Below are 27,747 nucleotides of genomic sequence, written 5' to 3' on the forward strand. Positions count from 1 at the left end.
TCCCTATTCCCTTGCATAGGACTAAGTGCAAGGCAGGTTATGATTAGGAATGGTCTTAACTGTTGAAGATATTGCAGAATCTAATGCTAATACAGTAACTGCCCAACAGGAATCCCTAAACTCTCTGGCCAGTGTTGTTCTTGATAATAGGATAGTCCTTGATTATCTTTTCACTGGACAAGGTGTCTGTGCTGTGGCCAACACCACTCGTTGCACTTGGATTAACACTTCAGGGGAAGTTGAGACTCAGCTATATGAGGTCACTGAACTAGCAACTTTGCTTAAGAAAGTGACTCTTTCAATGAATATACTTATGTTCATGTATAACTGAAAAATTGTGCTCTACACTAATTTGACACAACATTGTAAAATGACTATAACTCAATAAAAAATGTTAAAAAAAAATAAAGAAAGTGACTCCTTCAACAGGGTCTTTGAGTTATTTGATTCTGATCGGTTTGGGTCTTGGGGACCATGGTTCCCAAGCACACTCCAGGCATGGGGAACTATCCTGCTTATAATAATCATAGTCGCCTCTCTGCTGTGCTGTAGTCTCTCAAAAGCTTTAAATGCATGTTTGCATCCACTAACCACCAAGCAAATGATCTCCCTAAGGTTAGAATGTCAGAAAAATAAGAGTATAAAGAGAAAAAAAATACCATATGATATCACTCATAAAAAAAAAAAAGAAAAAAAGAAGACACTAATGAACTCATCTGCAAAACAGAAACAGACTCACAGACATTGTAAATAATCTTATGGTAACCTGGGGAAAAGGGGTAGGAAGGGATAAATTGGGAGTTCAAGATTTGCAAATAATAACTACTGTATATAAAAATCGATAAAAAACAAATTTCTTCTGTATGGTACAGGGGATTATATTCAATATCTTGTAGTAACCTATAATGAAAAAGAATACAAAAACGAATATATGTAAGTATATATATGACTGAAACATTTCACTGTGAGGAGGAAAAATCAGACAAGTTACCCCTCCCTGCAGCCCCTGTAACTGCTTACTTCTGCTTTTATAAACCGCTGCTGCTTGCAACAGTTGAGTGGAAACTTACTGCACCCAAGCTGAAAAGTCCCAAATACCCAGAAGTGTTACGAGTATAAGAGACAATCAGACCCCAAGCCCGGGGCTCAGCCTTTGGAGGTGACTCCGCTGGTCTAGCACTGGTCCGGAATAAAACAGTCTTTTCTGATCCTCCAAGTGTGTGTCATCTGTCACTTCCCACCAGGCGTAATTCTTCTGTAACATTTCTGGTGCAATTGTACACCAGAAATCAACAGATTGTAACTGAGTATACTTCAGTTAAAAAAAAAAAGTAAAAGAAAAAGTAACATATAATTACCAACTTAAAGAATATGAATCTGATATCCTGACCTGTGATTACCACACAGACAACCAGGAAAAACTATGAGAACATTAGAGTCGTAGCTGGGCGAAGCACTAAAGCCTTAAAATTTTGCTCAGTCTCTCAGGCTGAGAGTCTGACCAAAGAGGGAGAATTGTTAAAGACAAGACAATAGGCCCCAGACAGTGTAGCTCACGCTAAACCCCAAGTCTCCAAAGCAAAATTTAAGTTACTTACAGTTTCAGCTCTGTCAGAAAAGAAATCTTTGGTCCAGTCAATCAGGAATCACCTGATCAGCATTTGTTAGTAATTTGCTTGATAAACCTCTGCCATCCCCTATAAGGAAAGTAACCTTGCAATAACCAATCTGCCTTTTTGCCTAGTATAACCTTCATTTCTGCTCCCTTCTGCCTATAAAATCTTTTGCTATGTAGCTCTTCAGAGCTCCTTTTTAACTGTTAAATAGGATGTTGTCTGACTTGTGAATTGATGATTAAAGCCAATAAGATATTTAAAATTTACTCGGTTGAATTTTGTTAACAGGAGAAAACAGCTGGAAGCTGTAGTGGGAAGTTTTGGGCGTCTGCGGCTTGGGAATGAGCAAGTACCCTCTGATCATGGTGGTGATGGAGGAAGAGACTGTCCTGGAACACAGCCTACCTCAGGATCTGGTTCCCCTCGTTGAAGGGGACCCCAGGGAGTAATGAGTGGCCTCTTTAACAGCTCCTTCTGGCCAGCCTGGTCAGCTAGATCTTGCTGGTCCCTAGGTTTGATCCCATTCTTCCCTGGGAGGAGGGAACCCTAAAGGGAAGCCCTGTACACACATTTGGAGGAAGGCAGGAAAACAGGACAAGGTTGATAGAGCTCTGTGGTACGAAAAGAAGGCAGGCGTCCAGTGGGTTAGGTCGGGCCGAAGACCGTGGGCTGGGAGGCCTCCGAGCCCGGCAGTCGGGCCCGGGAGAAGTCGAGAGATTGGCCTCCCAGAGTCCTAGAGAGGCCGAGAGGCCCGGGGCGGCGACGCGCGTGCGCGATAGGGACGGAGAGCCGGGCGCGGGGCAACTGGCGTGGGGTGGGCCGTGCGGTCAGGGGACCGAGCGTCGCGCGGCCGCGGGAGTCGGTGAGCTGCCCCGCGGGGCTGGTGGGCGTGGAGGGTTGCGGTGCGGGCGCGGGGTTCCCGGCGTGTGGGGCGGGGGGGAGGCTCGGCGTGGAGGCTGCGCCCGGGGCGGGGATCTGGCCTGGGAGCCCGACCCGCCGCTGTGAGGGCGTATCTATCTGCCTGCGCTACGCCGCCCGGGTCGAGAATTTGGAGTAATGGTTTCTGTGTTTTATTACTTCTCCCAATTATGAAAACAAAGGGGACTCCTTACAGATAGTTGAATAACGCGGGTGAGCGTAAGAAAAGTGAAAGTAACCGCTGTCCGTTACTGTTTTCATCTGGAGGCTTCCTGACCATTTAAAATGTGTGCATGATGATGCAAACTGTTATACATGTACATTTTTTTTTAAGAAATGGGATTATTTTTACTGCTTTAAAAAAGTATATAATCCATATATTTTAAAATTTTTAACATTTTAAAAAACTGAGGTGTAATCCACATATAACGTATTAGTTTCAGGCATACAACATCATGATTACATATCTGTGTACTGTTGCTTTCAAAATGCTTTTTTAGTATTATGATAAAATAAAATACACATACTGTTTAGCACACGGCACATAAAAATTGATCATTTAAGCCATTTTAAAGTGTATAATTCAGTAGCAGTAAGCACTGTCATACAGTTGCTTTTTGAAAATTGTATCTTCAACTTGTCGAATGCATTTGTTCATATATTGGTTAAAATGGGTGCCAACTTGATGACACCGCTGACATTTTTGTAAGTATAATTAAAAGAAGACATTTATTTGCAGTTTATTTTCCAAGGTACACATTACATGCAGCTGTGAATGCTCAACAGGTGATATTTGTACCAAAAAGCTCATGTATTAGAGTGATTATCTCCTTTCAAAATGGAACAGTAGTATATAAAATACAATATTAAACACTAGGTACAGCTGTGACTTAAAACCGCTCTACTGTCTTCTCACTTACATTGGCCTAAGAAATTAGAATGTTCACCTTCCTAAGTTAAAAGTGGTGACTGGGAAAGAACACCATTCTGTTTCAAACTGTTGGTATTTCAGAGTTGAAAACTCATTAATATTAGGTGGGTTATTTTGCAAGGAAGTGTCAGAAAGTGGTTTTAGACATAACTGGATTTCAGGGAATTTCCAGCTGTTGTACACGTGTATATTGTGTGTGTACTCGGAGACTGACAAAAGAGGCTGCACTTACATGTTCTTAATACTGAAGAGAAATAGACAAATGCTGGTAAAGAAGTAGGCTGAAAAGATGAGAATCATTTGAAGATAGATCTCAGTATGTACTTAAAGAGAAACTGACAGAAGCATAAAAAATAGTAACCATGCCACCGTTAAGTTTCTGTGGCTCCTGGTTTCCAGAAATATTAGTGCATGAGCATTCTATGATGTCATGTTCCAGACCGAAAATACAGATAGTGTAGTAAGATATAACTCATGTTACTTTGCAGTGTTCAGTATTTTTAATATGAGAAACAGTCTGAAAGAGTTCCCTCAGGTGAGTCATTATGTGCTCCACAGGACTGGGTTTTTGAGCTTATACTTTTCCTTCCCTGATCTTAGACCTCTTATCCTCCTTCCTTTTTTTATTACACTACATGGCACCTGTCCTTGACTATCTTGTAAGCTGCTCAAGGCAGTGCCTTTTGTCTGCTTAATTCACTGCAGAAACCTTAGTGCCTCAGACTTAGGAGGTGCTCAGTAAATATTTGTTAAGTTAGTAAAAGGATGAGTCCAAACTGCAGATGATAGGAATCGACAGAATTCAAAACCCTTATTGCCAAGTTAATCCTTAATACCTAGACATTAATATTTCTAGATAGATACAAAAAAAGAAACACATTAGCAACTCAAATGTCTTCAATTTTAGAAACTGTATTTTGAATAATTGTAGCCTTACAGATGGTGTCAGAACTGTACAGAATTCTCTTATACTTGACCTGGTTTGCCTAAAGGTAATATCTTGCATAATCATAGTACAGTCATCAAACTTAAGAAGTTTACAGTGGTCCAGTACTATTAATTAAACTGCTGATTTATTCAAGGTTCTTCAGTGTCTTTTGTAAGGTTTTTTTTTCTGTTCCAAGATCCAGTATAGTATCCCTCATTCCATTTAGTTGTCATGTCTTCTTGTTCTTCGAGAACTCTGGGACAGTTCCTCAGTTTTACTTGTTCTGCATGATCTTGACACTTGCAGTATTTCGTGTTTGTGTTTTTAGAATGACCCTTGATTTGGTTTTGTCAGATATTGTCCTGCTTAGATTGAGGGTGATGCCGGTGTGTCTTCTTCCTGGTCATATTAACCTTGCTCCAGTATTTCTGCCAGGTTTCATCACTGTAAAGTTACTGTCTCTCCTTTGTAATTAGCAGTGATTTTGAGGAAGCTACCTTGAGACTTTGCATAGAAAAGTCTCTCCTCAACTCTCTGTTTCTCCTCAACTTTCACCCACTAATTAGCATTTCTTGGTGGCTCTTGCCTGCAGCAGTTATTACAGTGATGCTCTTCCAGGTGCCTTTCCTTTTTGTTTTTTCTCTTCCATTTCTTAACTGGAATTCTCTGTTAGGAAGAGTTATGCCTTCTCTTCCTTTTGTTGTTGTTGTTATATTAGTTACATCAGGGTGTGATGTTGGGTGTTCCCTTTTTTAGTATAATGTGGTGTCACGTTATTTATTTTGTTGCTTAATTATTCCAGCTTTGGCCACTGGGAGCTCTTTCAGGTTGGCCCTGGTTTCCCTGTACATGCTCCCATCATTTTTATGTCTTTCCCTGATTTTTAGGCAACATAAGATACTCATCTTGTATTTTTCATGTCCTGCAGCCCTGGAATCAACCCTTGGATAACCATTCTTATCCAAGAATTCCCTGGTTCCATTTATAGGAGAATGATATTTAGAAACCAGATTTGGGCCACTCGGTTTGACTCATCTTAATTGGTAAAGTGGGATAAATATTATTTTAACATTTTAAATATGTCCTGGAAACAATCTTCCTTTAGTGGTGATTATGTTAGAAACTTGTTTGCTTGCTACCAGTATATAAAATAACCTTATGTACCTTATCTCACTGGGAGGAAAAACATGAGAATTAGAGACTACTTAATGAGGAATTCAAAGGAAATTAAAATTACATTGCCTATGAGTTGATGAAGAAAGTGTCCTGAAAAACGCCCATGGGATTGCTTGGGATTTTCCCAGCATTTTCATTTGGGAATGAAACTGAGTGAAGGTATGAAGCTGTGGGGGACAAGAGGCCTGATCCATCTCAGGTTGCTCCCCAGGCCTGGGGCTCACATAATCTTAACAAGCTGATGAGTGTGAAGCTTTTCTTCTGTCCCTGAAAGCTAGCTGGGACATGGGAGGAACCCTGAGGCACTAGGATACCTGAATTTAATTGGGCAGTTTCAGCTCACTGGCCCCCATCTCTTTACTGTGCTGTGGGGCTTTCATTCTGAGTTTGAAAGGCCCAGGAGGTCATTAGCTTCTGTCTGTGTTCATGGTTGTGGAGGCTGGGCTAAAAGGGCTGGAATCTTCTGCTATATTCACAGGCATTTGGCCTCATTTTTGTGTTGGTCTGTCTTCTCATCACCTCTTTAGAAATACTTCACTGACCTCTTGGGACATTTCTGCAGCAGCTGCTTCAGGTCAGCTTGGAGGCTTATTTTTGGTGTTCGTTTCGCGGTGTGTCTCAACTGCCCGAGATAGGTCAGTGCCCTTTATGTTTCCCACTGGGTGTGTTTCTTCCAGATGCTTCTCTTTGGCCTCCATTTCATTCTCTTGAGCCTCGGTGCCTGTTTCTCTTTCCCCTGAGCAGGAGATGTTTGTAGGTCATGTAGGGGATGATGGTTTCTTGGTAAAGTAATAATTCCTTTAAGTTTGCTTAACTGTGGGAGATGGAGGGTTCCACTCTTCAGGGGACGATGACCATCATGTGTGACTTGGTGCACTGAGTAATGGGGCCACTTTGCATCGGGGCCAAGACCTACTGTCTATTTCATACCTCTCTTGGAGGAGGGGCAGAATGAACAGTGCCCTCTTAACTGCGAAAGTATGCTAAGACTGAAGAATGAGGCAGGCAGCTCCATATAATCAATGGATCCATTTATTTTAGGATAATTTACTCACACAGTGGGATCAGGTGGACATTCTGGGAGCACTGGCAGCTGCACTCTGCGCTGCTGAGGGGCTAGTGGGACAATTTTATAGTTGAATATGGGGGTGTGTGCTTGGAAACAAGTGCATTCCTAAGTCAGGGTTTCTGAATGGGTAACTAGTCTCATGGGCAATGGGAATATGTTACTGAAAGTCTTCGTCATTGTTTGGAGACTAGCAGAGCATAGAGTCTACCTGGAACTAACGATCATGAAACAATGTTTATTAAGTATAAAGCCCTTGAGACAGAAAAGTGATTTACCACATTGTATGGTCATAGGTAGGGTCAATGGAAGGACTGAAGGAGTTGAACGGGTCTAAAATGGCATCAGTTATGCTAACAGCCATACATATGTCTTTGTAGACTCTTTTTTGGTTTAGTTTTGTTTTAGGTATTCTGTGAGAATTGTTCTACATGTAGATTGTATTTTTGATGTATTTGTGGGAGAGAGTGAGCTCCGTGTCCTTCTATTCTATCTTGAAGCACCTCCCCTGGTTTGGTTTGGTTTTAACATGCTCTGTCTTTCTTTGTTTCTTTTTCTTTTGCATGTTGTGGTTTTTGGCAGCATTTTACTCTCTTACTCTCTTTTGTTCTCTACCTCAGTTGTCAGTTTTTGTCTTACCTTGTTCTCTTAGTTCCACCAGCCGCCTTTGGTTTGGTTGTTGACTCAGTGGCTAAAGTAGAACTAAGGTCACCTCGATTTCTTTTTCCTTTTACAGCTACTTGAGCTGCAGCCACCGTATTCATACATGTCCTCTTCAAGGGTGTACAAGCCTCTTCTGCTCCATGCCCACCTCCTTGAGTCCTGGAAGCTGATACTTGGTTGCTTTATTTTTTAAGCAGAATTATTTACCACCTTGCTGATTATGAAAATAATGTTCTGCAATTCAGGGTACGTAGAAAAATAGGAAGGGAAAACCCTCTAATCCCACTGCTGGAGGAGATAATTGGCTGAAAACACTGGTGACAAGCTGTAGGAACTTTTTTTGTACATATGCAAACTGTGCTTTATTTTTATTTTGTTTAAGACATATTTGAGTTCATAACTGTAATTTCTAAAATTTGCTTCTTAATTTACTTTTTATTTTGGGAAATTGGGAAAAGACAAAAAGTAAAAAGAAGAAAATAACAGGCAGGCGTATTTCCAACACACAGGAGTAACCAATTCTCAAATTTTGGCATATTCACATTCATCTTTTTTTGATGTACACTCTTAAAAAAAAAGAAAAAGCAAAGAGAGAGACCTTCTACATAGATGTCGTGTGAAAAACTTCAGATCAGTACAAATAAACTGAAATTTTCTTTATTCCCAATCTCTCCACCCCCATAATCAGTAAGAGTTTTTGTGAATCCTCCTAGATCATTTTTAAATCTTTTGGGTACTTACGTGCATCTCACACATACATACACATATATATGATTATAGCTTTTTTCTCCAGGTATATCTAGGATGTTCTTTTTAACTTAGCATATGGTTTTAATGTTGTTGGGAAAGGCAGGCAGGCTCAGCTTCTCCTCTCTTGCATAGCACCGAGTATCCTTGGGCTGACGACATTTTCTTGCACAGAAGTGAAGAGCCCTCACCGCCTATGCTGGACTTGCAGCTTTGTGAGGGACTGTCTCTCCCTGTCCAGTGCTTAATGTATATACCCCTTTATCTGCTTAAGTGCCTTTGTTACTGACCCCCAGGCTCACCCCTGCTTTCTGTATTTCAGACCCTGCGGGCAAAGGGCCACAGTCCTACTGTACCATGAAGTGTGGTGCTTGTATCTGTTCCACCTGCACGGTGTTGGCTGTGAAGTGGGTCCGTTGGTCATGGGGGACCAATGGCTTGCAAGGGGTTGAATCTCCTACACTCTTTTATTTTCTTCTCTTGCTCTAAATAAACACTATACCACTGGAACCTAGTAGGCATTATCTCTTCTCAGCAACTTAGAATTCTGCTGTGATCTCTTCTGTGAGTGGCAGTTAACTGCTTTTTAACCTCGACTGTACAGCCTGACCACCCAGTGAACAGTGAAACAATTGCCTTGGTGCTTAAGGGTCTAGTATAGTCTTTTAAACTGTTGTGTGGTATTTCATCCTCTAATGTGCTATACTTCTACTTAGCCTAATTGATGGACAAATAAGTCATTTCCAGTATTGCATTAGTACAAAGAGGGCTCTAAAGAACACCTGTGGAAATGCCTGAATACCTGTGTAAATGTTTTTCCAGGGAGCTTCCTAGAAGTGAAGTTCCAGGGGCATTAAGTAATGTGACTTTTTAATTGTACTGCTGGCTTTCAAACCACTCTTCCTGGTGGCTGTATACATTTACACTTCTATCCAGTGGTTCGTGCTTTTGTTTCTTTTTGTTTGTTTTTTTCAGACAAGAGGTTTTTACATAGTTCCCTTTCATTTTCTTAAGAAATCCTTGCTTACCCCAGGGTTCTTACTCTCTTTTTTTGTTTTTGAAGTTTAGGCTTTAGCTAGAATACATTTTATGTGTAATATCCTGTGGGTACTGAAGGATGACTGTATCTATCTAGGAATGGAATTCCAAGTAGTACCTGTATGTTTAACTCCATGAAGACCTGCCTGACTGTTTTCCAGTGTGGCTACACAATTTACATTCCCACCAGCAGTGTATGAGTGTTCCAATATATCCACGTGCTTATCTACACATGTTATTTTCTGACTTTTTGATTCTAGTCATCCTAGTGGTTGTGAAGTAGTATTGTATTGTGGTGTTGATCTGCTTTTCCTTGATGACTAATGTTGTTCTGTATCCTATGTGTTTTTCATCCATCTTTATATTTTCTTTGAAGGAATGTCTGTTCAAATGCTTTGTCCAATTTTAATTATGTTGTCTTTTTATTATTGAATTGTAGGTTATTTATATTTTCTAGCCACAAGTCCCTTATGAGGTAATGTGATTTGCAAATTTTTTTTCCCACTCTGTGGGTTGCCTTTTCACTTTCTTCATGTGACCTTGGAAGCACAACAGTTTTAAGTTTAGGTGAAGTCCAGATTATCTATTTTATCTTTTTTTGCATGTGCTTTTGGTGTGCATTTGGTAGAATCCATTGACTAATCCATTGTCACAAAGTATCACACCTACATTTTATGATAAGAATTTTATAGTTTCAGCTCCTTACGTTTAGGTCTTTGATCCATTTTGAATTAATTTTTGTATATTGTATTATGGAGAGGTTCAGCTTCACTATTCTTCATGTAGACATACAGTTGTCCCAGCACCATTTGTTGAAAAGACTCTTCTTCCCCACTTTGAGTGATCTTTGCACACTTGTTGAAAATAAGTTGACCATAGATGTATGGGTTCTTTTTTGGACTCTTAAATTCTATTTCATTGATCTATATGTATATCCTTATGCCAGCACCATGTCTTATAAAATAAGCTTTGAAATTAATATGAATCTTTCAACTTACTCTTTTTATTTTTAGTGAGTTAATTTGTTAATGTTTTATACTCATTCGAAGTTATTGTAAAGTATTGGTATTGTAAAATATTGTAAAATAATGTAAAATACTCATTCGAAGTCCTTGTGCTGTATAGTATATCCTTGTAGCTTACTTATTGTATACATTGTATTTTGTACCTCTTAATCCCCTACCTTTGTCTTGCCCCTCCCACTTCCCTTTCCCCATTGGTAACCACTAGCTTGTTCTCTGTATGTCTGTTTCTGTGTTGTTATATTCATTCCTTGGTTTCATTTTTTAGATTCCACATATAAGTGATAACATACAGTATTTGTTTTTTTTTGTCTGATGTATTTCACCAAGCATAATACTCTCCAGATCCAACTACATTGTTGCAAATGGCAAAATTTCATTCTTTTTATGGCTGAGTAATATTCCATTTTGTGTGTGTGTGTGTGTGTGTGTGTGTGTGTGTGTGTGTGTGTGTGTATGTATGTATGTATGTGTATGTATATATATGTGTTTGTGTTTATGTTATATCTTCTTTATCTGTTCATCTGTTGATGGACCCTTAGATTGCTTCCATATCTTGGCTATTGTAAATTATGTGCTATGAATATTGGGGTACGTGTATCTTTTCAAATTAGTGTTTTTGGGGTTTTTTGGATATATACCCAGGAGTGGAATTGCTGGATCATATGATAGTTCTATTTTTTTTTTTTTTTTTTGAGGAAACTCCATACTGTTTTCCATAGTGTCTGCACCAACTTACATTGCCACCAACAGTGTACTAGGGTTCCCTTTTCTCCACATCCTCACTAACATTTGCTATTTGTGGTCTTCTTGATATTAGCCATTCTGGCAGATGTGAAGTGATATCTCATTGTGGTTTTGATTTGCATTTCACTGATGAATAGTGAGGTTGAGCATTTTTTCATATGCCTGTTGGCTGTCTGTATGTCTTCTTTGGAAAAATGCCTATTCATGTCTTTTGCCCATTTTTAAATTAGGTTGTTTGTTTGTTTGTTTGTTTTGTTATTGAGTTGTGTGAGATGTTTATAGATTTTGGATATTAACACCTTACTGGTCATATCATTTTCAATTATGCTCTCCCATTCAGTAAGTTGTCTTTTCATTTTGTCAGTGGTTTTCTTTGCTGTGCAAAAGCTTGTTAAGTTTAATTAGGTCCTGTTTGTGTATTTTCGCTTTTGTTTCCTTTGCCTTAGGAGACAGAGCCAAAGAAAATATTGTTGTGCTTTATGTCAAAGAGTGTTTTTCCTTTATTTTCTTCTAGGTGTTTTATGGCTTCTGGTCTTAGATTTAGGTCTTTAATCCATTTTGAGTTTATTACTGTATTTGGTGTGAGAAAATGTTCCAATTTCATTCTTTTACATGTAGCTGTCCAGTTTTCTCAGCGCCACTTAATGAAGAGACTGTCTTTTTTACATTGTGTATTCTTGCCTCCATTATCATAGATTAATTGACCATAAGCATGTGGATTTATTTGGGGGCTTTCTATTCTGTTCCACTGACCATACTTTTTTGATTATTGTAACTTTGTAGTATAGTCTGAAGTCAAGGAGCATGATAGGTCCAGCTTTGTTCTTTTTTCTCAGCTTCATTTTAGCTATTTGGAATCATCTGTGGCTCTAAATTAATTTTAGGATTATTTGTTCTAGTTCTGTGAGAAATGTCATGGGTATTTTGATAGCACTACATTAAACCTGTAGATTGCTTTGCGTAGTATGGATATTTTAACAATGTTAATTCTTCCAGTCCATGAACATGGGATAGCTTTCCATTTATTTGTATCATCTTCAATTTCCTTCATCAGTGTTTTGTATTTTTTGAAGTATAGATCTTTCACTTTCTTAGTTAAGTTTATTCCTAGGTATTTTATTCTTTTTGATATGACTTTAAACAGATAGTTTTCTTGCTTTCTCTTTCTGGTATAGAGAAATGGTTCACTACTAGTGTATAGAAAGCAATCGATTTCTGTGTATTAATCTTGTATCCTGCGACTTTCCTGAATTCATTTACTCTAACAGTTTTTTTGTAGAGGCTTTGGAGACTTTAGGGTTTTCTGCAAATAGTATTCATCTGCAAATAGTGATAGTTTTACTTCTTCTCTTTCAATGTGAATGCCTTTTATTTCTTTTTCTTGTCTGATTACTGTGAGTATGACTTCCACTACTATGTTAAGTCAAGAGTTGGCATCCTTGTAATGTTCATGATTTTAGAGGAAAAACTTGGCTTTTCACCACTGAGTATGATGTTAGCTGTGGGTTTGTTATAAATGACCTTTATTATGTTATGTTCCCTCTAAACCAACTTAGATGAGAATTTTTTGGGAGGAGGGGAGGTAATTAGGTTTATTTATTTACTCATTTTAACAGAGGTACGGGGGATTGAACCCAGGACCTTGTCTATGCTAAGCATGGACTCCACCACTGAGCTATACCCTCCCCTGAGAATTTTTATCATGAATGGATGTTAAATTTTGTCAAATGTTTCTGTGTCTCTTGAGATGATCATGTGATTTTTATTTTCATTTTGATAAGTTAGTTTATCACATTGATTTGCATGTATTGAACCATCTTTGTATCCCTGGAATTAAATCCTGCTCGATCATGGTGTATAATTTCTTTTTATATGTTGTTGAATAGGGTTTGCTGATAGTATTTTGAGAATTTTTGCATCTGTGTTCATCAGAGATACTGGTCTGTGGTTTTCTTTTTTAAATAGTGTCTTTATCTGGTTTTGGTGTCAGAGTAATGGTGGCTTTGTAGAATGAATTAGAGAGTGTTCCCTCCTCTTCAAATTTTGAGGATAGTTATTAGCTCTTCTTTATATATTTGGTAGAATTCTCCTGTGAGCCATCCAGTCCTGGACTATTGTTTGCTGGGAGTTTTTTGATTACTAATTTAATTTCATTATTACTGGTTGGTTTGTTCAGATTGTCAGATTGAAGGAATCAGTCTTTGTGATTCAGTCTTGGATGATTGTATGTTTCTAGAAAGTTACCCATTTCTTCTGGGTTGTTCAGTTTATTGGCATATAACTTTTTGCAGTATTCTCTCTCTCTCTTTTGTTTTTTTCTGGTATCTCTGTGGTATTGGTTGTAATTTCTCCTCTTTCATTTCTTATTTTGCTTGAGTCCTTTCTCTTTTTTTCTTAATGAGCCTGACTACAGGCTAATCAATTTTGTTTACCTTTTTGAAAAAGCAGTTCTTGGTTTTATTGCTCTTTTCTGTTTTTTAATCTGTATTTTATTTATTTCATCTCTGATCTTTATTATTTCCTTCCTTCTGCTGACTTTGGGCTTTGTTTATTTTTCTTTTTCTAATTTCTTTAGATGGTAAGTTTCGTTATTTGAGATTTTTCTTGTTTCTTGAGGTAGGCCTATATTACTATGAACTTCTCTCTTAGAAATGCTTTTTCCACACCCCCCATAGATTTTGGAAAGTTGTTTTTATTTTCATTTGTCTCAAGGTACTTTCAGACTTCCTCTCCAATTTCTTCTTTGACCCATTGGTTTTTTAGTAGCATGTTTATTACTCTCTAGATGTTTGTATTTTTCCCATTTTTCTTCTTGTAATTTATTTCTAGTTTCATATCATTGTGGTTGGAAAAAAATGCTTGATAGAATTTCTATCCTCTTAAATTTGTTAAGACTATTTTGTGACTTAGTAATGATCTGTTCTGGAGAATGTTCCATGTGTACTTGAAAAGAATGTGTATTCTGCTGGCTTTTGATGAAATGTTTCATAGATAGATGTCAAATCCATCTGGTTTTATGTGTCATTTAAAAGCACTGTTTCTTTATTGGTTTTCTGTCTGGATGATCTTTCCATTGATGTAAGTGGGGTGTCAAAGTCCCCTCCTATTATTGTATTATTGTCAATTTCTCCTTTTATGTCTCTTTTAATATTTGCTTTTTATATTTAGGTGCTTATATATTAGCTGCATATATGTTAATGAATGTTATATCCTCTTCTCATAGTGATCCTTTTATTATTATATAATGTCCTTTTTTATATTTCATTATAGACTTTGCTTTAGAGTCTACTTTGTCTGATAAGAGTATTGCTGTCCCAGCTTTCTTGTCATCTTCATTTGTGTAAAATATGTTTTTTCATCCCTTCACGTTCAGTCTGTGTGTCTCTTTAGCTCTGAAGTGAGTCTCTTTTAGGCAGCATATAGATGGATCTTGTTTTTGAATTCAATTCGCCACCCTTTGTCTTTTGATTGGAGCATTTAGTCCATTGACATTTAAACTGATTATTGATATGTATGTACTTATTTCTACTTTGTTACTTGTTTCTTGTTGTTTTTGTAGTTCTTTGTTCTTTTTTTCTACTGTTTATTTATATTCTTATGGTTTGATTTTCTTTAGAAAAGAATATTTCTTTAGAAAAGAATATTTATATTATGGTTTGATGTTCTTTTCTCTCCAGGTTTTGTATATCTATTATAGGTTTTTGATTTGTGGTTACTATGGGGTTCATTTATGTTGACCTATTACTATGTCTGTTTGTTTTAAACTGTTGGTAATTTACGTTTGAAACACATTCCAGAAGATTTACATTTTTCATCCCCTCCCCATTTCATGTTTTCGATTTCATATTTTACATTTTCGTGTTTCTCCCGTATTTACTGTACAGTTGATTTTACAACTTTTATCTTAATTTTTCTATAAGCTTATTTAAATGGTTGATCCACAGCCTTTACTAGTGGCATTTTTTTCCCTTTCGTATAAATTCTTACTTCTTGTTGTAGCCTATTCTTTTCCACTTAGAGAAGACCCTTTAATACTTTTTTTGTAATGGTCTGTTTAGTATTGACGGACTCTCTTAGTTTTTGCTTCTCTGATAAATTCTTTATCTTTCCTCCAATTCTGAATGATAACCTTGTTGGCTAGAGTATCTTAGGTTATAGGTTTTTTTCCCCTCGACACTTTCAGTATATCATACCACTCCCTTCTGGCCTGCAAAGTTTCTGCAGAAAAATTCACTGATAGCCTTATGGGGGTTCCCATGTATGTGACTCTTTGTTTTTCTCTTGCTCTTTTTAGAATTTTCTCTTAACCTTTAATTTTTGCCCTTTTAATTATAATATTTCTTGTGCGACTCTGGGTTCATCTTGTTTGGGACTCTCTGTGCTTCCTATACCTGGATATCTTCCCTTCTTCAGGTTCAGGAAATTTTCAGCCATAATTTCATCAAATAATTTTTTAACCCTTCTCCCCCTTCTTCAGGGACCCCTATAATGCAAATATTGATATACTTGATATTGTTTCAGAGATCTTTTAGACTGTTCTCATTTTTTAATGAGGTTGTGATATCTCCCTCTTCTATGTCATCTCCTGTGGACTTAGGTTCCAACCTAATGGCTTCTCCTCCCTTCCTGCCTGACTCCTTGTGGATCTTTCTTTATAGCTTTGGTTGTAGAAGAGTCTTCTGCCAGTCTCCAGTTTGTTTCTAGTGAGAATTGCTCCACGTGTATTTTTGATGTGTTCATGCAGGAATGTGAGGTCAGCATCCTCATACTCTGCCATCTTGATGTCCTCTCTTCCAGCATATTCTTTTTCAAGATTGTGTTGTATGTTGTATGGGTCTCTTGAGTTTCCATGTGTTAGGATCAGCTTTTCAGTTTCTACAAAGAAGCAAGCTGGGATTCTGATAGGGATTTTTTTTTTAATCTATAGATAATTTTGAATAGTATTATCATCTTAACAATATATCGTCTTCTGATCCATGAACACAGAATGTCTTTTCACTTATTGAAACCTTTAATTTCTTCTAATGATGTTTTGTAGTTTTTAGGGTATAAGTTTTGCTCTTTAATTAAATTCTTTTCTAAGTGTTTTATTCTTTTTCATGTGATTGTGAATGAAATTTTTTTCTTAATATTATCTTTGGTTTGTTCATTTCTACTATGTAGAAATGCCATTGATTTTTTTTTAAAGTAAAAGAATTTTTTTCTTCCAGTTTTATTGAGATTTAATTGACATATAGCATTGTATAAGTTTAATGTGGATAGTGATTTGACTTATATACATTATGAAATGATTATCACAATAAGCTTAGTGAGTGTCCATTAGCTCATTTAGATACAAAATAAATAGAAAATATATTTTTTTCTTATGATGAAAATTCTTAGATTTTACTCTCAACAACTTTTGTATAAAATACACAGCAAGTTAATTATATTTGTCATATTATACATTACATCCCTAGTACTTATTTATCTTATAACTGGAAGTTTGTACCTTTGACTGCCTTAATCCAATCCCCTACCCTCACCGTTGCCTCTGGTAAGCACAGATCTGATTTTTTCCTCTGGTCTGCTTGATCCTGGCAGGCACTACTATGCAAATGTTTATGTGCCCTTTTTCTCTTAAATCCAAAGATAATCCCAAGTAACAGCATCTAGTTGCACCATCCTTCTCCCATCCATCCCAAATAATAACATTGGTTATTTCAGTCTCTTGCCAGTGACTTCTGATGTCCCAGCAAATGGCATTGTCCACATCCGTGCTGAAAAGATACTCCCGAGGCCCCAACAGTGATATATATATAGCTAACGCAGACTTGATTGCACTCTGCTGGGTAGACCTTGAACAGAAGTGATGCCTCCAGGCAGGTGGTATGCTGTCCATCCAGCTCAGGCCAAGGCTTCAAGGGAGCGAGGACATCTTCAGATGATAAAGAAGGAAGAAGAGGATGAAGGCTACACTTCAGTGCAGGCTCCCAGGCCGCAGACACTCAATCGTCCTGGCCAGGAGCTGTTCCGCCAGCTCTTCAGGCAGCTTCGCTACCATGAGTCTTCTGGGCCCCTAGAGACTCTGAGCCGGCTCCAGGAGCTCTGCCGCTGGTGGCTGAGGCCTGATGTTCTCTCAAAGGCCCAGATCCTGGAGCTCCTGGTGCTGGAGCAGTTCCTGAGCATCCTGCCCGGGGAGCTTCGGACCTGGGTGCAGCTGCATCACCCTGAGAGTGGTGAGGAGGCTGTGGCCTTGCTGGAAGAGCTGCAGGGGGACTTCAGTGGGACACCATGGAGGGTGAGTGTGAGCGAGTGTCGGTGCCCAGTGAACCCTGCCTGCCAGCCAGCTGGCTTAGCTTATCTGGGGATGGGGTGCCCTCAACATGGAGGAATTCAGGGGATGTCTTCCCTTCTCATTCCCATGGCCCCTGAGCAGCTGAGAACTGGACGCTAAGCCAGGGACCTTTTGGCAGGTAGCCCTCTCTTCCTTCCTAGAGGAGTAACAGCTCCAGGAAGAAGAGGGTCCACAAGTATCCATAAATAATAGTAATAAATTTTTGGACACAGTGACTTACAGTACACAGAGTACATCTTCACATGTCTAACTTGACTTGCTTCTGACCTGTAAAATGGGGGTGATATCTCTTGCTCATAAGCCAGGGGGCAGTTAGTGTCAGGCTCCTTGGCTTCTGAGTACATGCTGAAACCTACAAGAGCAGTCTACACATACCGTACTACTTCTTTCTCAGTAAACTTCAATCTCTCAGGGGCTCAATCTATTGAAAAAAAAAAAAAAAAAACCGGAAAACTGATCTAACAATGAGAATTTGCTCAGTATGTGTTTGACTGCCTACCATGTGTCCAGCCCTGGCCTTGGTGCCGAGAAGCAGCTGACAGTCCCACTGCAGGCAGTAGAGCCGTGGGTCAGTTACAGTGCACTCTGCCTGCCCCTATGCCCTACATAGGCTAGCCTCTCAATGCTCACGTCTTTGGAGGTTTTTTTTGTTTTAAGAGCATTTATCATTTTTTAAATGGCTTTTTAAAAAATTCTACTTCTGTAAAAATATGTGTAATTCTACGTATGATTCACAAATAAAGGTTTCAGAAATATATTTGATGTATTTCTCTCCTAAATTTAATATAAAAATTAAACCAGTCAAGTAAAACATCTGAATATGTCCTATCAGCAATAAATGGTAACAAATCAACATAAGATATGACTGTTAAAAAAAAAAAAACCTTTGTTTAACATTGGGTGCTATTTTCTAAAAGTAAAAAGAATATTTATCATTATCCTGTTGAATAAAAATATTCAATAGGATCCAAAAATAACTTATTTAAAGCAAATAAGATACCAGTAGATACAAAATTGTAGCTTGATTATATTCACATCAGTCAGAGCTAGATGTTTGGTTTAAAAAATCCATGAAAACATTGCCAAATGAGCAGAAATGGCCTACCTTGTTGACAGCTAGTTAGAAATTAGAAAACAAAAAGCAAAAGCTGGAAAAAAGCCCCCCAAATTCCAAAAAAATGAATAGAAATGCCCAGGATGCATATAAAATTGCAGAATCACCCTATAGTTTATCAAAATTATAAAAATGTGAGAAACGGGGGCCTGAGAAATTTGTCCTTAAACTCACTTGGCTATGCTTCCATATTCTTGTTTCTTTATTCTCCCTGTGGTAGGATTTGAGAGGAACTGGAGATAAATTACTGTGATGAATTTTATTGGCTTTAGTCTACAGCTATAGAGTATGGATATTTAATGGCCTCAGGCTAAGATTTGTCCATATCAGTGTAGAGAATGTCTTTGCCACAGGACCAGAAAAACCTGAAGTTCATTGGCTGTAGCTTCCTATACTCCTTTCTGCATCAGGGTAGACGTGCCTCAAGATCAGGACTGTTTGAAGCCCCAGGACAAAGGCTGCCTCTTTCCAGGTCTTCTTGGATGGGTGCTGCTGGTTTTTGCACCTGAAACGTTTTTCTGTGATGCCATAGCTGACACTCACTGTTAGCATTGCTTTTCTAGTGGTGTTGCTAGTTCAGTCTGGTTTACCGTCTGGGAGCCTTCCTGCCTCTTTGAGGTCACTTTGCCTGTTGTTACATAGAGCTGTGCCTGAGACTTGGTAGACATCATCCAACTGCACCTCTGCTGTGAACCATTATCAGTTTAACTCTCAGGGATAAATTTCTTCTTTCATTTCTACGTTCCAGGCTGAGGGTGTGGACTGAGGGCAAGTGGGGAGGTCTCACTGCAGCACCTGAGTCCTGACAACAATGCTGTCACTGACTTGCCAGGTGCTTTCCTATGTCAAGTGGAAATCTGGTGCCACCTGTCTCCCTGTGGCCCGAGTTAGAGCCCAGGGGGCGGAGGTGAGGGGGTCCTCCCTGGGATTTCGCCTCCTCCTTTCCCCTCTGCCTATAGGTAATGAAGGGTCCAGCTCACCATTCCCTGGGCTCTGCCTTTTAGGGATTGGCCATATGTGGCCTGTTCTTTGTTTGCTTTCTGATTCCCACAGGGATCCTCTCACATTTTCTTCTTGCCAGGACCCAGCCCCTGCCCAGAGCCCAGATGTGCATTGGATGGGCACAGGAGCCCTGCGAGCCGCACAGATATGGCTCCCTGCTTCACCTCTCAGGAGCAGCTCTGCCCTGGGAGACCACCTGCAGCCTCCCTATGAAATAGGAGTGCGGGACCTGGCTGGGCAATCCGGTACTTGCCGCCTGGCTCTAAGACCCCAGCCCGTGCCACACTTCCTGAATTTCCTGTAATGTCATCTTTGCACTCTCTGTCTTCTCATGAGAATCCCTTCCTGTCCTGGCCTTTAGCTCTGTGTCCTTTTTGTCCTTCTGTGACCCATGTCTGCCTCACTCCTCCTCCCATTGCACACCCCACCCTCCCCGGCCCCCAGCAGACACTGGGAAGATGTGAAATGGGTGTTTAACAACAGTCCATACCTGCTTATGGGCCCAGGAGTCCTCTCTGTGGGGGGAGAGTGGGCTTCTCACTGGGATGCCTAGAGCTGGGCTGCCCTCTCATGGCTCTTTCTCCTTCAGATCCTCCTGCTGCGCAGGTGCCTGCCCCTTCCCAGAGAGAGGGATGCCCAGGAGACCCGGTGACAGCCCAGCCTCAGGTGAGCACAGGACCTTCAGTCCTTCCTGATGTCCCAGCACTGCAGCCTAATGGCGTAGTGGCAGCTCCCCCTCGTCCTGGGTCTCTCTCTGTCCAGTGACCTCACATCCCAAGACCCACGTAGGATACCAGCTTATCCCCCTTGAGCCCAGAGCTCTTGTGCTGGGTGATGACCTTCTCTTTCAGTCTTAACAGATCCATCCTGTACTCACTCAGAGCCAGCCCTATTCCCCTGCCCGCTCCTAAAAGCTCGGAGCTGTGGACCAGATTTAAGTCATAGGACCGTGATTTTTCAGGAGGCTTTGACTTTCAAGGACGTGGAGGTGACCTTCTCCCAGGATGAGTGGGGATGGCTGGACGCTTCTCAGAGGAACCTGTACAGGGATGTGATGCTAGAGAATTATGGGAACATGGCTTCTCTGGGTAAGGCTTCTACCTGCCTCTGCTTCTGCCTTCTTAGTTCTCATTGTGTGAACTATAGAAAGGGGCCTGACCTAGGTTTATGTCCTGTCTCTCTAACTACCAACCAGATCACTTAATCTTTTATCTCAGCTCCTCTCTTAAAGATAATAATGCCAGTCATGCTGGGTTATTGTAAAGGTTGAAGGTCATTTGTGTCAAATTCATGGTCCATTTAGGCATCCAAAAAAGAGTTGGCTGATTTAATGGATTGAGTTATCATGTGGTTCTGGAAAATCCAAGTGATCCTTTTGTCTTTGGCTTCTTTTAGCCTTTTTTGTCTGTACTCAGAGCTATCAGAAATTCCTGTCTGGGCCTCCTTCCCTAACTCCCTCCACCTGCCTCCCTGGCTTTCCCTGCTTCCTGCCAGGAGCTCAGTCCTGAGAGGGCCCTGGAGAGTGGTTCTGATTGACTCACCTCCCTTCCAGTCACACCCCGTTCTCTTCTCTTCTGCAGTGGGGCCATTCACCAAGCCTGCTGTGATCTCCTGGTTGGAGGCAAGGGAGCCATGGGGTTTGAATGTCCAGGGGGCTCAGCCTAAGGGGAATCCAGGTGCTGCCCCTGCAGGTGAGTTCCAGAGAACTGACCAAGTCTTGCTCCTCCCGCACCTCCTCTTCTCTTTCTTAAGGTCTTTTACGCCAGATAAATCCTGGGAAACTTACTCCATTGTTTGCTGGAAGGAAGATTGTTAGCAGTGCTGCTCAGGAGCGCTGGGCCCCGGGCTTCTCCCTTCAGGCCAGCCTACTAGACCTTCGTATCTGGCCCTGCCCTTCCCCCAGCAGCCTTCTCAGACACAATTCTTGCCCACTGGACGGCTTCACTGTCCATCTCTTTTCCATTCGCTGATGCTCCTCCTCAGCCCTGTGCTGCCCCTGCCCACCCCCCTCCCCCCGGTCCTTGGAGCCCCCGTCCTGTTCCTGCTGCTCTTCTCTGCTTAGTCTTCCCTGTGAGATGCTGGATCTGCAGTCCCGGTAGGAGCCTCACCTCTCAGCTCCGGAGACCTTCCTGTCATGCACTTGTGTGGTGACTCCTCTGCCCTCTCGTGCTGTTTAACACTCCCTTCTTAACCCTTTTTGTTTTTCACCTGGGTGTGATTTCTGCATGTGTCTAGCTGCTGGGCCCATCCTTCTCCTCCTCCCTTTTCTGTCACTCAGACACTTCCATGTTTTGCCTTATCCCTTTTGTAAAGGTGTTGGCAGTCAGGCAAAAGCCTCACCACCGAAGTTCATGACATTTTTTTGGTCCCTTGGTGCTTTCTGCAGTTCCACGTGTGGGAAGAGAGTACATTCTTGTATGTTTTATTTGTGTCAGGAGGAGAGCTCCATATGAAAACAAACAAGTTAGTCTTAAAACACGAACCTTTGGAAGAAGCAGCAGCCTTAGCCCTGCCATCAGGATGTCGTGGTGCAGCCAACGTTTCTGAAGGAACAGAGCTCAGAGAATCTTCTGAGCAGAAAAGCAGGTTAAAGGAGCAAGGGGGAAACCCCGTACAAGTGAAAGTGAAGAAAGAAGAGACCAATTCCAGCCACGGGACAGAAAAACACTGTGAAGAATCAGGAAAAAGTAACAGTCTTCATCTAAAACATATTATGTATTTGAGAGGTCCCAGAAGAAAGCAGTCCCTTAAACATGGCTGTGGTAGACACTTCAGAGGGAGCTCCTACCACTATGACTACAAGGAGTACGGGAAAGGGCTCAGACGCGTGATTGGCGGGTTTAACCTACACCCGAGAATTCACGCCGGACTGAAGGGGAAGGCAAAGGATGCGCACGGGAAGGACTTCAGCCTCAGTGCTCATCACCAACGCAGGCCGAATCGTCACATGGTGGGGACGTCGTATAAGTGCAGCGACTGTGGGAGGACCTTCAGCCACAGCTCCCACCTTGCAGGTCATCAGAGACTTCACACTCAAGAGAAACCGTTTAAATGTAGGGCATGTGGGAAAGCCTTCAGGTGGAGTTCGAATCGTGTGCGGCATGAGAAAATTCACACTGGATTGAAACCGTATAAATGCAGTTTATGTGACAAAGCTTTCCGACGCATGTCTGCATACCGCCTGCACCAGGAAACCCATGCTAAGAGGAAATTCCTTGAATCTAATCAGGTTGAAGAAGCTCTCACCTGTGGCTCAGGTTTTGATCATCACTTGAGAGAACAAAGTGGGGAGAAACTCTTTGACTGCAGCCAGTGTAGGAAATCCTTCCACTGTAAATCATACATTCTCGAACATCAAAGGATTCATACCCAGGAGAAACCCTATAAATGCACCAAATGTAGGAAGACATTTAGGTGGAGGTCAAACTTCACCCGTCATATGAGAGTGCATCAGGAAGAGAAGCTCGACGAGCAGGAAGAGTATGAAGAAGACTTCACGCAGCCCTCCAGCGTCCCTCCGCCCCAGAGTGCCCCTCCTGTGGAGAAAACTTTTTTGTGTCAGCAGTGTGGGAAGACTTTTACTCGAAAGAAGTCTCTCATTGATCATCAGAGAATTCACACAGGCGAGAGACCGTACCAATGCAGCGAATGTGGAAAAGCGTTTACCCACAGGTCGGCCTTTATCGTTCATAAGAAGCAGCACACTGTCAAAAGAAAGCCGGAGGAAGCGCCGTCCGTTAGTCAGGATGGAGCGTCCCAAGTTCCCCAGAGCAGCCACAGCACAGAGGAGCCCTACAAGTGTAGCCAGTGTGGCAAAGCCTTCCGGAATCACTCCTTTCTCCTCATCCATCAGAGAGTTCACACCAGAGAGAAGCCTTATAAGTGCAGGGAGTGTGGGAAATCCTTCCGGTGGAGTTCTAACCTCTCCCGACATCAGAGGATTCACTCCTTGGGAAGACAGTATGAGTGCCACGAAAGTGAAGACAGTCCAAGTCTGCAGTCACAGCTCCTCACCGGTGAGAAACCCTTTTGGTGCCAAGAATGTGGGAAAACCTTTACACGTAAGAGAAGTCTTTTAGATCACAAGGGGATACACAGTGGGGAGAAGCGTTATAAGTGCCATCTGTGCGGGAAGTCCTACGACAGGAATTACCGCCTTGTTAACCACCAGAGAATCCACACGAAGGAGAGACCTTTTAAGTGTCAGTGGTGTGGGAAAGACTTCATCGGGAGACACACCCTCTGCATTCATCAGAGAAAACACACCAGGGTGGCCCAGGCTGAATGCAGCGCGGCGGGGTCGTCTTCCCACCAGGAAACAGAGGTGAGTTTGCAGCAGTTAAAGGCAAGTGGGGAGAAACCCCTTGAAGACTGTAAGGCAGCTTGTGGCCAGAGCTCTGGGCTCACTGGACTCCAAGACATACCCGTTAGGGGAAAGTGCCACAAATGTAGCACATGTGGGAAGACCTTTAACAAGAGCTCACAGCTCATTAGCCACAAGAGATTTCATACTCGAGAGAGGCCCTTCAAGTGCAGAGAGTGTGGGAAGACCTTCAGGTGGTCATCCAATTTGGCTCGGCATATGAAAAACCACATTAGAGATTAGCGTGGGGGCTCACAGTGGGGGAGACGGGTTCCGAGCTACCCTGCCGGAGAACCCTTGATTGTAGGCAGCGTGAGGCAAACTTGTACACAGGCCCAGTCCTTCCTATTTTGAAAGCTAGTAGAAGAGAATCCTGAGGATTCAAAAACTCTGGGCATCCCCGTCCTACTGTTGGGCCCCGAGGAGCGGCGTTTGGTTGTGGCCCGGAGAAGCCCCAGCCAGATCTCCTTCTGTAACTCTAAAGGGAGAGACCATTGCCCTTCACGGTTTGACAAAAAGTCTGTGGCATGGTGGGCTGCGGCTGCTGGGAAGGGGCCGGCTGTATCCTAAGTTTTCCTTTGACTTTAGTCTGTGATGGTGCCTGTTCTGCTTGACCTTAAAAGCAACAGCAGCAGCAGCAGCAGCAGCAGCAAGAACTCCTAGCCTTCCCTGGGGAGTTCTGGCTGAGGCTTCGGCCTTCACAGCTGGCTTTGGATACTTGCCATGGGCGTAGGGTTGTCTCGGCTGCGCATGGAGGAGAGCACGGTCCTGGCCTTGATCACCTGGAGCATGGAGCTCTGCCGGTGCCCCTTCGCCATCTCCATCCCACAGGTCTGCAGGGGCGGCAGCCATCCAGCACCTCCCACATGCCAGGCACTGTTGTGTGTGCCAGAGACCCAGCAGTGACTGGAACAAACAAAAACATCTGCCATCTTGGATCTTTACAGACGATAAACAAATGAGATTTTATATATAGTATTTTGGGTGGTGATATGTGTTGTGGACAGAATGAATCAACACAGAGTGAGAGGAAGCACTGGATTGGGAGGTGGGTTGAGATTTTAAAGCGGCTGTTCAGAGGGGCCTCAAATGAGAAAGTGAGATGTGAACAAAGACCTGAGGAGATCATGGAGTGAGTGAGCCCTGTAGGTCTCTAGATCCTACATGGGACACTTCTCAGGAGGTAGGGTCTTGTCTGGTCTCCTTAGGGAATGGCAGGTAGGCCCCTGAGCTAGAGTGGAGTGAGCCAGCTGGAGGCGAGGGCCCAGAGCTGTGTGAGCATCGTGAGTCTTCACTGGAGCTTGGCTGCCTCAGAGGGAGGTGGGAGCTTTTGGATAGTTTTCAGTTGTGGAGTGTTATTGTCTGAATCTGAACCCTTATAACATGTAATTCAAATTCAGAGTCCCACGTGTCGAGGGCCGAAGGTCATGGAAAGGGCCTCAGAGTCATCAGATCTGCGTTCTAGGCTTGGTGTGCCTTTTCTTGGCAGGATGATCTTGGGCGAGTCACTGGAAATTGGCATCTATTTCCTTGTGTATAAAATGAGAGTAACTGGCTATGCTACCTGACTCTTGGGACTGGTGAAAAGGCTTGGTTAACTATGGTTATGGGTCTGATCTCTAGGACCAGAGCCCTCACAGAGCTGCAGCTCCCAAGCCAGTTGACACAGAAACACCCCTTTTCTGTCCATATTTTCATCCCCTGACTCCTTGTGCCACTAAGTACCTCATAGAGTTCCCGCCCCAATATGGGTGTTGTTAACCACCTTTTTTAATAAAATGATATATATTTATTTTTAACATTCAAATCAAAATTTAAAATGTATAAAGAATGAAGTAAAAATCAACAGAAATCCCTCTATACTGAGGTGAACCTTTAATATTTGGGATTATACTGATGCAGTCCATTCAGTAACCTGAGTTTTAAAAAATAATTATATGAGTATTATGTAATTATTATAGAAATATTAGTAAATACAGATTAGCTGAAAGGAAAAGTCTGACTACTTGGAGCCAGCCTCTGAACATTTTGGTGTAATTAGTGTTGGATTTAACTTCTTGCCCTTCTCTGAACATCCCTGGACTGGCCTGCCTTCTGCTTTCTCCCTTCACTCAGAGTGCCACACCCCTGTCCCAGCCCGCCCCGGTCCTCACTCTAAAGGGCCTTCCCTGAGCCTTGTCCCCCTAAGCCCTCTCCCCCGGCCCCACCTGTCCTGGTGCCTGTATGTTGCTCTGTTAGGTGTTGTCTGGGTTTCCAAGTTACATCCACTACTGCAGCCAGACTGAGTCCTCCGGAAGCCAGGTTTGGGTGCTTATAACCTTTTGCTGGGCAGAGTAGATTTTGCACGAAGTTGCCTCTATTAAGGAATGTAGAACTGAATTTAGTTCAGCTAAGTCAGGATTGGAGTTTTTTGAAGGGATCCCTGAGTGAAATGTCGCCTGGAGGCCACCCACGAGCGCGCCTGCTGTGAGGCAGCCCAGCCGTGGGTGGTTCCGAGCCATGAAGCACCCAGACAGCTCCTGACCGCCCAGCCAGCAGTTCTCATCTCATACCCCAACCTGGCCCGGAGAGAGCACACTCCTTCCAACCCTGCCCCGCCTTCTCTCTGCCCCCTGCGGGGGAACTGAGGTTAGGACTGGCGGGAGCCAGACGGGCTGGGACCCCACAGAGCGGAGCGGGCACCAGGAGGTCTTTCAGTCAGCTCGCCCTGGCTGACAGAGCCTGTCAGCCCCAACAGAGGCATGTGCAGAGAAGACAGCCCAGGAAATGTAAATTAACACGGACTACTCACGAGGTGGGCAGATTTTGTAAAATCCCTCGCGTGGGTAAGTGTATGGAACGTGGGAACTCAGTGCTGTGGGTGTGGAAATTGTGACAACTACTGTGCCAAGCAGTTTGCACAGTCTTGTGAAGCTCTGCGTGCTCCACCACCCAGTGATTCTACTTCCGGATAAACTTTAGAACAACTCCACGTGAAGAAGGAAATGTGTATATGACTGTTTGCTGCAGTGCTGTTCAGCTCTAACAAGGCCGGGAAAAGCCTAAATTTCCATCAACAGAAGAACTGGTAAATAAATGGTTGTTTTTTGGTACTTTGGGAAGTGAATGCGAAAGAGCTAGAGTTAACATCTTTCAGCATAGATGAGTCACAGAGACGCTGAGAAAGTTGCCGAAGCTACATATGATAGACCGCTTATGTAAAGTTAAACATACTGTGTATCTGTGGGCACATTATTTAAACTTATTTGTGTTTCACTTTTTCTGTAAAATAAGATAGTAGTGTCAACCTCACAGGGTGATGGGGGTGGGGGGGACAGTTAATGAATTAATGCATGTGAAATGCTTAGAATAGTGGCTGGCATGTAAACATTGTTGGCATAGAGTGAACAGTGTTACTGTTTTACACAGTGTGTTTCCTGTGGATTCAAATCATGTGAAATGAGGAGTGTAAAGTCATGTGTCGGAATGATGTGTGAAAGTCATGCTCTGCCTTCCCAGAACAGGAGCTGTGGGGTGGAGTCAGGAAGGGCACGTGGAGGCATCAGTTGTGTTTTATTTCTTTTAAAACGTTGATGTAGATGGGTCAGCATGTTGATTTGATGGGCTATGTGGTGGGTGGTTCTTTTATAACGATTTGCTTAAATATTTCAAAATAAAAATATTTTTAAGCATGGGCTCTGCCATTTTATGATTCTGTAGAAATCCTGGCTCTGCCATTTGTGTGCTGTTTCTTAGACTGAGCCGCTCCGTCTCTCAGGACTTCAGATTCCTCCCCTGCACAAATCGGAAGCAACACAAATGACTATTAGTAAAGGCATGGTTAAGTCTGATACACCTATGATGGAAAACCAGGCAACAGTTTAAAAGAATGGATATGTTCTCCACGTATTGACACATGATCTCCAAGAAGTGCAGTTTATACGAAATTATAAGCTCTATTTCCTTTAGTTCCTCCTTGCCTAAAAAATGACAAATGATGCCAGAAGCTGTAGACTTGTAAGTTTAACGAAGAAATGGGATCCTGGGGATGGAGCTGCTTCGTCATCCAGTCTGCTTTTTTAGGTAGGTGAGTAAACGTT

At 42.0% G+C, this 27,747-nt stretch overlaps 1 protein-coding gene across 2 annotated transcripts; it reads left to right on the plus strand.

The window, feature by feature from the left end:
- The first annotated feature begins 2,323 nt into the window (after positions 1 to 2,323).
- Positions 2,324 to 27,342, plus strand: ZNF445 (zinc finger protein 445). 2 transcript variants are annotated; one of them, XM_031470117.2, is made up of 8 exons: positions 2,324 to 2,478; positions 7,372 to 7,544; positions 16,559 to 17,132; positions 19,385 to 19,550; positions 19,895 to 19,971; positions 20,267 to 20,393; positions 20,886 to 20,996; positions 21,741 to 27,342. In XM_031470117.2, the coding sequence occupies exons 3-8, from the start codon at positions 16,704 to 16,706 to the stop codon at positions 23,909 to 23,911; spliced, it is 3,081 nt and encodes a 1,026-aa protein (XP_031325977.1). In that variant the 5' UTR covers positions 2,324 to 2,478; positions 7,372 to 7,544; positions 16,559 to 16,703; the 3' UTR covers positions 23,912 to 27,342. The 2 variants fall into 2 exon arrangements, with proteins under 2 accessions (XP_031325977.1, XP_031325976.1); XM_031470116.2 differs by lacking the exon at positions 7,372 to 7,544.
- The last annotated feature ends 405 nt before the right edge of the window (positions 27,343 to 27,747 follow it).

This window comes from Camelus dromedarius, chromosome 17 (assembly GCF_036321535.1).
Source record: "Camelus dromedarius isolate mCamDro1 chromosome 17, mCamDro1.pat, whole genome shotgun sequence".
Classification (NCBI taxonomy): Eukaryota; Metazoa; Chordata; class Mammalia; order Artiodactyla; family Camelidae; genus Camelus; species Camelus dromedarius.

What these genes read in the sequence shown, in the direction of transcription:
- ZNF445 (XM_031470117.2), top strand. Translation starts at nt 16,704, where the DNA reads ATGCCTCCAGGCAGGTGGTATGCTGTCCATCCAGCTCAGGCCAAGGCT. An exon ending in TCAGTGGGACACCATGGAGG is followed by an intron (nt 17,133 to 19,384) that starts GTGAGTGTGAGC and finishes TCTTCTTGCCAG; the next exon opens with GACCCAGCCCCTGCCCAGAG. An exon ending in GGACCTGGCTGGGCAATCCG is followed by an intron (nt 19,551 to 19,894) that starts GTACTTGCCGCC and finishes TTTCTCCTTCAG; the next exon opens with ATCCTCCTGCTGCGCAGGTG.